Below are 7,882 nucleotides of genomic sequence, written 5' to 3'. Positions count from 1 at the left end.
GTACTTGACACTGGACTTCAGGCATGTTGGCATTTCCCTCTGCCCAGTCTTCCTCCAGACTCTGGCACCTTGACTTGATGCAATTTGCTGGGTTCCTTATATAGCAAACATGATTTCTGATTGGCTTAATGAACTGTGAATTGGAATGTTTATTATGGGAAGTGCCTTGAGACGACTCTTGTCGTGATTTGGCGCTTTATAAATAAACTTTAATTGAATGGAATTGAATTGATTTCCGAATGACGTGCAAAATTAGCTTTCATCTGAAAAAAGTACTTTGGACCACTGAGCAACAGTCCAGTGCTGCTTCTCTGTAGCCCAGGTCAGGAGCTTCTGCCGGTGTTTCTGGTTCAAAAGGGGCTTGACCTGGGGGATGCGGCACCTGCAGCCCATTTCCTGCACACGCCTGTACACGGTGGCTCTGGATGTTTCTACTCCAGACTCGGTCCACTGCTTCCGCAGGTCCCCCAAGGTCTGGAATCGGTCGTCGGATAGAGACCCAACACACTCTGCCCCTCCATGTGCGTTTGGCTGCCTCGGTCAGCAGGTTCAAGTCTGCCCTTAAAGCACACGTCTTCGTTGCCTTTCCTCTGTGACACTTTATACAAAACTCCAGCACCGGTTTGACCTTTGACCTGCTGTCCTATTCTATCAGTTTCAGTAGGAATTTCATCCTTGATTGTTTATGCGACGTCTCCCTGATGTCCATGTTTAGTCGTTGTTTTGCTGATACGCTCGAGCGTTTGGCTCTTTCGCGTGCAGCACGTCGGTTAGATGACACACTACTTTTGAACGGTGCTTTATGAACAAATTGGCCAGGTGTGGTGAATGTTGGTAAAGCAGCAGCAAAGCATGAAATCAACATCTGTTGGAAGGATGAAGGAGGACATCGGGGTGTGCTGCAGGAAGGTCTGAGCAGACTCAGGTGTGTGAATGCAGGTGATCGGTGGGTAAACGAGCAGAATGACGTCCAGGTGTGACGAGCTGAGAGGAGGAAATATCAGCTGGATGACACAGATGGACTAAAACACAAACAGCCAAATAAATCCAAACTCAAGAGAAGAGCAGCAAACTAAACCCTGAATTTCTCTTTCTAATGTGGTTTTACGTGAACAACTGGTGGATGAGTGTGGAGGGCGTGACCAGTAGCTGCATCAGCACCCTTCCTCAGGAATGTTCTGGGTGACATTTATCCTCCTCTTCCCGTCTAAAACGACAGAAGCATCCTGACTGGAGGCCCGTGTTTATCAGGCCGAGCAGACAAACCGCACTGAAATGGCAAATTAGCCTCCGCTTCCTTTATCCTGCAGTGAGCGAGCGCTCCACTCACGGTGAACGTGTTTCCATAGGAACATGGTGCTACTCAGAGCTCTTTATGCTCCTGATGGGGTTTTTTTGTGCTCATCTCTTCTCTGCTTCCTCTGCTCTCACCAGTCGCTGCACACAGATCCCGGCAGGACGACGGGTTGGGAAACGAAACCCAAAGGGTCGTTCGTTTTTCTCTGACCCGGCTCTGGTCCTCTCAGCCTGACATCTCTGCTTCTCAAGAAGTCTGCGAGGTGTGCAGCTGCAACCTCCCGCAGCCACCATGTCATTACTTTTCTGACTATCTGAATCCGCTTGATGCGTATCAGCTGGAATATCACAGCCGTTACTTCCGAGATGATTAGAGAGCAAGGAAAAAGGACGCAGAGTCTGCAGCAACACTTCAGCGACTTAGGAGGAAGTGTGTGTGTGTGTGTGTGCGTGCGTGCGTGCGTGCGTGCGTGCGTGTGTGTGTGTGTGTGTGTGTGCGTGCGTGCGTGTGTGTGTGTGTGTGTGTGTGTGATGAGGCGTCAGAGCAAACTCCAGCCTGAAATAGAAGTGAGGATGGGGACGGAGGAGAGCATCTCTTGTAAAGGTGTCAGAGCTGATTTGCGGCGGCGTCCTTGCGCGCTCCCATCCGCCCGACTGGATGTTTTATGAGCTTTATGGAATCAGAAAAGGAGGCAGGCTCACGATACGGCTGACAGAAGTCTTTTTATGGAGGCTGGGCAGAGGCGGAGGGGGTAATAAAGCTGAGTGCATCTCCTGGAACGAGGCTGCAGGGATCTGGGAGGGAGGGGGGTAAGAAAGCCGAGGGAACGGTGGGAAGGCGATGTGAACGTCAGCACGGGGCTGAGACTGCGTGGAAGAGCAGAATCACGATGTGGAGCAGCTCATCCTGCAGCAGAGGAGACCATTCCTCATCCCGTTGTTCCGTTTGGTGAAGCGTGAGATTGAATCCATCCAGAGAAGCTCTCAGCCATGCTGGATGGATTCTTACTGCCGAGGTGTCCTCTGGTGAAACGACGTTTCACGATCAGCCCCTGAACTGCAAAAACAAACTAGTGAAGACAAAACTAACGTTCTTGTCTCGTCTCTCCCTCACAGGTGGGCAGAACAAGCTTTCAGCTCTTGTCTTCTCACTGAGACGTTGCTCTCTCTCTACGCTGGTTTATTTATTCCAGGCCTGACGTTTCACACGGTGACTTCACCGAGGCGTCAGAAACACAACAAATGTGTTTTCCTTTTGTTCGCGGCAGAAGGAGCCGTAGTGAAAGGAACTTGCTGCTTCCTGCTGGTTCCTGAGCTCCTCATCAGTCACCGCAGGAGAGCTGAGGAGTTCTGCTGCATTACGGGACTCACTTACGTTTGTGTTGATGTGGGGTCAGGGGTCAGGGGTCAGGGGTCAGAGTAGAAAATGATCTTTGTGATTTTGTCTCCACAGACGTCGTCGTCCTCGTAGGAAGACACCCGCCCAGCCATCCTTAGTCCTCAGTAAAAACACTTTCATGCAAACGGGATGCATCAACGTTAAACGGCGTGTCGGAGCGCGGCCACACTCAGGAGCAAACCCACGGGCGTAAGTCAACACCAGGAAGGACTTTGGTTTCCTAATCTTCACTTCCTGCTGCAACAAAGGAAGGGAAGGGAAGCTGGCAGGCGGACGTCAGAACCTGTCCTCTGGTTTCCGGCCCCCAGACCTGGACCCGGTCCGTTCAACTCCTGCTGCAGGCCGCGGCGTTGATCACCGCTGCTTCATCAGGCCTCGTTTTCAGACCCATCAACATGTTTTAACACGAGAAACAAAAAGCTGAAACTCTGGATGTTTTGGGAGTCTTTCAGCTGGTTTGGTTGGTTTTTTTCCCGGAAGTTGAGGTTTTTGTTTCTTTAGTTCAAGTAAAAGGTCGATTTTAGAAACTTTACGTGACTTTTCATCGTGATGTGGGATTAAACTCAGCTGAAATCTGCTGATTCATCATGTAAAACGTGCCAGTATGGGACAAATCCTGGGCACTAGACGTGAATGAGTGTTTGTGATGTCAGGCGACAATGCACAGCACCTGATGCCTCTCGCACAGCTGCAGGTCTAAATGTGGACCCGGCCCCATAGCGAGAGAAAAATTAAAGAATGGGATTAAAGCTGGATTATCACTGAAACACCAAAGCAGCTGCCTTCATCTGGACACACAACCGATTTGTAGATTACGCTCATCGCGGATGAGGTAGCCTCTTGTGTGGCTGGGATTAAAACAGACAGATGGAGAACATGAACGAGCTGGAGCACCCTCTTCTGGGGGAAAACACCTGTAACAACCGAGTATCTGGGTCAGGACCTGGACCTGGACCTGCTCAGGTGGGGCTGTTTAAAGGCATCCTGGTGAAATGTGAGGAGGATAGAGCCTACCCTCCTTTAGCCTGGAGGAGTTACTGTGGACATCCTCCTGAGCTTCAGCAGCAGCAGCTCCTGGACCCTTGCTCTCTACCCCGCACCCTAGAGTCCTTTTACCCAGCCGCCCCCGTTTGGGGCCAAGCAGACTCTCTGGTCAACAAGGACTACCTGGAGACCACGTTTGTGGACATTCGACCTGGATCAACACTGGAGAGGAAGCTGCCGGCTGAAACGCATGACTTCCCGAGCATGGACGATGAAGAAGACCTGCTTCCTGACTCTGATGTAAGACACACAGTTTTGATCAAATCAAAAACTCTGAGGGCACATTAGAGAAACAGAATCAAACACGATCCAAAAGGTAAATGTTGAGAAAATATCAAAACAAGACATTTATATAAGAACTGGTTTCTGATTGGATGAAAGAAGTCAACACTGAGCTTCTTAAATCCCTGTCGACCACGATCCTTAAACTGACCCTAAATTGTTTTTTAAACTCTAAGCTAGAGCTTTAACGTTTTGTGGAGTAGGTAGGTGTCCTATAGGGGGCACTCTTTTTCCGCTGTTAGCTGTTATGCTAGCAGTTATATTTTTTAGTTTGCCCATCGTTAATTAAAGGGACATTATGGAAGTGTGACAGCCAAAACACGTATAGAAATAATAAATGTCTTCTTCATACATTCTCCTGCAATGCCCTGGTCCTGTAGAATGAGCCCTGGCATTTTTACTGTGATTGCCTGTTTTTCTGTAAAATCACAGAAAAAGAGAGATGCTCGGGTCGAGCAGGCTGCTTCATGCGCGTTCACGCTCAGGCATCGCCCGTAGCATTTGCTATCCGTAGCTTTAGCAGCAGAGAGAGAGGCAGTGCCACTTTGTCGCTGTTCCTAACGCCTAGTGACAAAGCTAGCTACATTTCTGAGGACCCTTAGCTACTTTCTGTAGAACTTTCTTCTAGATATTTCCTGCAAATTAGCAACAAAATAGCCATTTTCACTCCGAACCGTTCTTTGAACGTTGTTTCAGCTGTCATCAAGGATATAAATGTTACAGATACTGGGAATGTTACTGGCGCTTTATCTCACCTAGTAAGATGTCTGACTCCCATGTGGAAGACCTGGGTTTGATTCTGGATGTGAACATAGTTTATTTAGAGTTTCTTTTTTACATTAATGATATTTTTTTTACAGTAAGATGACCAAATTTTTATTTGAGACTCGCCGAACGGCATTGAATTCACAGATAAAAAAGATGTGGGTTCAACTTTGATTTTGGAACAATTTTTCAAGCAAGGGAAGGGAATGATCTGAGCATGCAGGAGGACTGACCCATCATAAACCTTTGTCGGCTGTGCTGAAGAGAAAGGTACAGAACCAAATTATTTCATTAATTAGCTGCATATTCTCCTGTCCTCTGTCCTCCAGGACACACACACACACACACACACACACACACACACACACACACACACACACACACACACACACACACACGCACGGGACTATCTCAGCCGTTATTTTCGTTAAGGAGTGTGCACGTACAGCATGCGCGCCTCGTGCACGAGCCTACTAAAGAAGCTGCCGTTACGCTTTTGGCCTGAGGGGGCAATCGTGAGCATAAAAATTCTAAACTCCGTAAAGTCCCTTTAAAAGCACAAGAAGAAAAAGAAGAAGTTTACTTCTTCTGTTGGCATCATGGGAGTAAAAGTAAGAGAGTGATCAATTTGGAGGTGAAGCAAGACCTAAAACCAGAGTGAACGTTAGCGTGGCCTACCCTAGTTTGAGAGAAATAAAGGAGGCAACAAAATACTGATGGTGACCTGGCTGTGTTGCTACTTGACTTGTAAGTAATAACATTTTTAGTCCAGCAGTGTGGATCTTTTTACGTTGATTTTAGCATTAGTTGGCTCATGTTGTGTTAGCTCGTTGTTAGCGCTAGCTACAGCAGGCTGCTGCGGGGTTGTTTAGGACAATTGTCATTCCACTTTCAACCAAACATGAAACTGGTCAAGTTTCTAACGCAACAGTCATTGAGATCAAAGCTCTAGCTTAAAGTTTGAAAAACTACGCTGAACAAAAATATTAACGCAACACTTTTGTTTTTCCTGCACGTCTAATCAGCCTTGATGTGCCACACCTGTGGGATGGATTATCTTGGTAAAGGCTAAATGCTCACTAACACACATGTAGACGGATTTCAGAACAGCACTGAGTCGTGGGTGTTTTGTGCACGTAGACACATTTTCAGTTCAGCTCTTTAAGCCACGCTTCCAGATTACAACAGAATACTGGACACAACAAACAGTCAACTAACCATAAAAACTTCATGTTATCTTACCCTTTCGACCCATTTGTTGCACCCTATCTGCCAAATTGCCACACGGCAATCAATCAATCAAAGCTTTATTTATAAAGTGCCTTCTGCGACCCACCAACCATATAACAAACTAGCATACTAGCTAATATAATTAGCCTAGCTCTGGCTTCACGTCCTATTTAGTTGCTCCGAGCCAAGAACATGTGATTCATTGGGGGGGGGGGGGGGGGGTTTGATGGATGTTTCAGGATCCAGTCATTAAAACCGGGACGTCCACGCTGATTGGATAAGGTTTTTCCAGGATTGCACATTTCAGAGGTGATTGAAATAAAATAAAAAATTATATATATTTTTTACTATTTTCAGTAAAACATTGTCTTCCTCCGCTTATCCGGGTCCGGGTTGCGGGGGCAGCATCCCAACTAGGGAGCTCCAGACCGTCCTCTCCCCGGCCACCTCCACCAGCTCCTCCGGCAGGACCCCAAGGCGTTCCCGGACCAGATTCAATTCAATTCAATTCAATTCAAGTTTATTTATAAAGCGCCAAATCACGACAAGAGTCGTCTCAAGGCACTTCACATAATAAACATTCCAATTCAGGTCAGTTCATTAAGCCAATCAGAAATAAAGTTTCCTATATAAGGAACCCAGCAAATTGCATCAAGATTGGAGATGTAACCTCTCCAACGTGTCCTGGGTCGACCCGGGGGCCTCCTGCCGGCAGGACATGCCCGAAACACCTCCCCAGGGAGGCGTCCAGGAGGCATCCTGACCAGATGCCCAAACCACCTCAACTGACTCCTTTCGATCCGGAGGAGCAGCGGTTCTACTCCGAGTCCCTCCCGAATGTCCGAGCTCCTCACCCTATCTCTAAGGCTGAGCCCGGCCACCCTACGGAGGAAACTCATTTCGGCCGCTTGTATCCGCGATCTCGTTCTTTCGGTCATGACCCAAAGCTCATGACCATAGGTGAGGATTGGGACGTAGATCGACCGGTAAATCGAGAGCCTGGCTTTCTGGCTCAGCTCCCTCTTCACCACCACCATTTTCAATAAAACATTTATTTTATTGGCTGCCATCAGAATGTGGAGGGTGTTTGAAGCAATTTGGCAAAAACTTGTCAAGAAAAACATCTACCACACCTTTAAAGCAAACATGTGGAATATTTCGATTAGCACCTTCATCAGAAACGGGTCAAAAGAAGCAGTTCAGTGTCCACAATTATGGCAGAGCTACAGAAAAGTTTGATGCTTAACCACATTGTTTCTGGTTCTTAACCCTTATGCGACCTTCGTGCATTTTTTTTTTGCTCAAAGGACAAAAACGTTAGAAAACTAAAGGGTTATGTAAGGGTTAAACTCGTCACACCTTAGAAATGACTTAAATCGGTCATTAAAAACCCACTCGTGGTGCTGATGAGTGGATGGAAACTTGTGACCAAACGTTGGGTCATATATTGTTTTTCTGACTGTATTTTAGAGGAAAACCACAAAACCTCTCATGCTCTCTGCCCAGCTTGTGGCAGGCGAAGAGGAAACTAAAGTGGACGTGTGAGCGATGTGTTTTATGGTATGCAGCGATTCAGTTCTTTCTGGGTTACATAAAGTTGCCTTTTGCTGCAGAGCAACACCACTGCAGTCACTGGACATGCCAGTTCACTTCCTGTTTGAAAAATGCAACAAATGCTGTTGCCTTGCAGACCGAGAGGGCGGAGTTGCTAACAAATACACACACACACAGGCTCAAAACAACATTGTGACATCATATGGTACCATCTAACATCATGGTGTACCTGTTAGCCAATAGCGATGGCAGATTTACAATCAAATGCAGTGCAGAGTTTTTACCTGAAGAGGGCGCAACACTGACAGTTTT

At 47.2% G+C, this 7,882-nt stretch overlaps 1 protein-coding gene across 1 annotated transcript in view; it reads left to right on the top strand.

The window, feature by feature from the left end:
- Positions 1–3,340: 3,340 nt before the first annotated feature.
- Positions 3,341–7,882, top strand: part of tmem91 (transmembrane protein 91) — a 10,935-nt gene continuing 6,393 nt past the window's right edge. Inside the window, exon 1 of the mRNA XM_015950782.3 lies at positions 3,341–3,979. Within this exon, the coding sequence (XP_015806268.1) occupies positions 3,563–3,979 (417 nt within the window). The 5' untranslated portion in view covers positions 3,341–3,562. The remainder of the gene's footprint in view (positions 3,980–7,882) is intronic.

This window comes from Nothobranchius furzeri, chromosome 13 (genome assembly GCF_043380555.1).
Source record: "Nothobranchius furzeri strain GRZ-AD chromosome 13, NfurGRZ-RIMD1, whole genome shotgun sequence".
Lineage (NCBI taxonomy): Eukaryota > Metazoa > Chordata > Actinopteri > Cyprinodontiformes > Nothobranchiidae > Nothobranchius > Nothobranchius furzeri.
The sequence above is the reverse complement of the archived record's forward strand: the minus strand, read 5'-3'. Positions and strand labels throughout refer to the sequence as shown.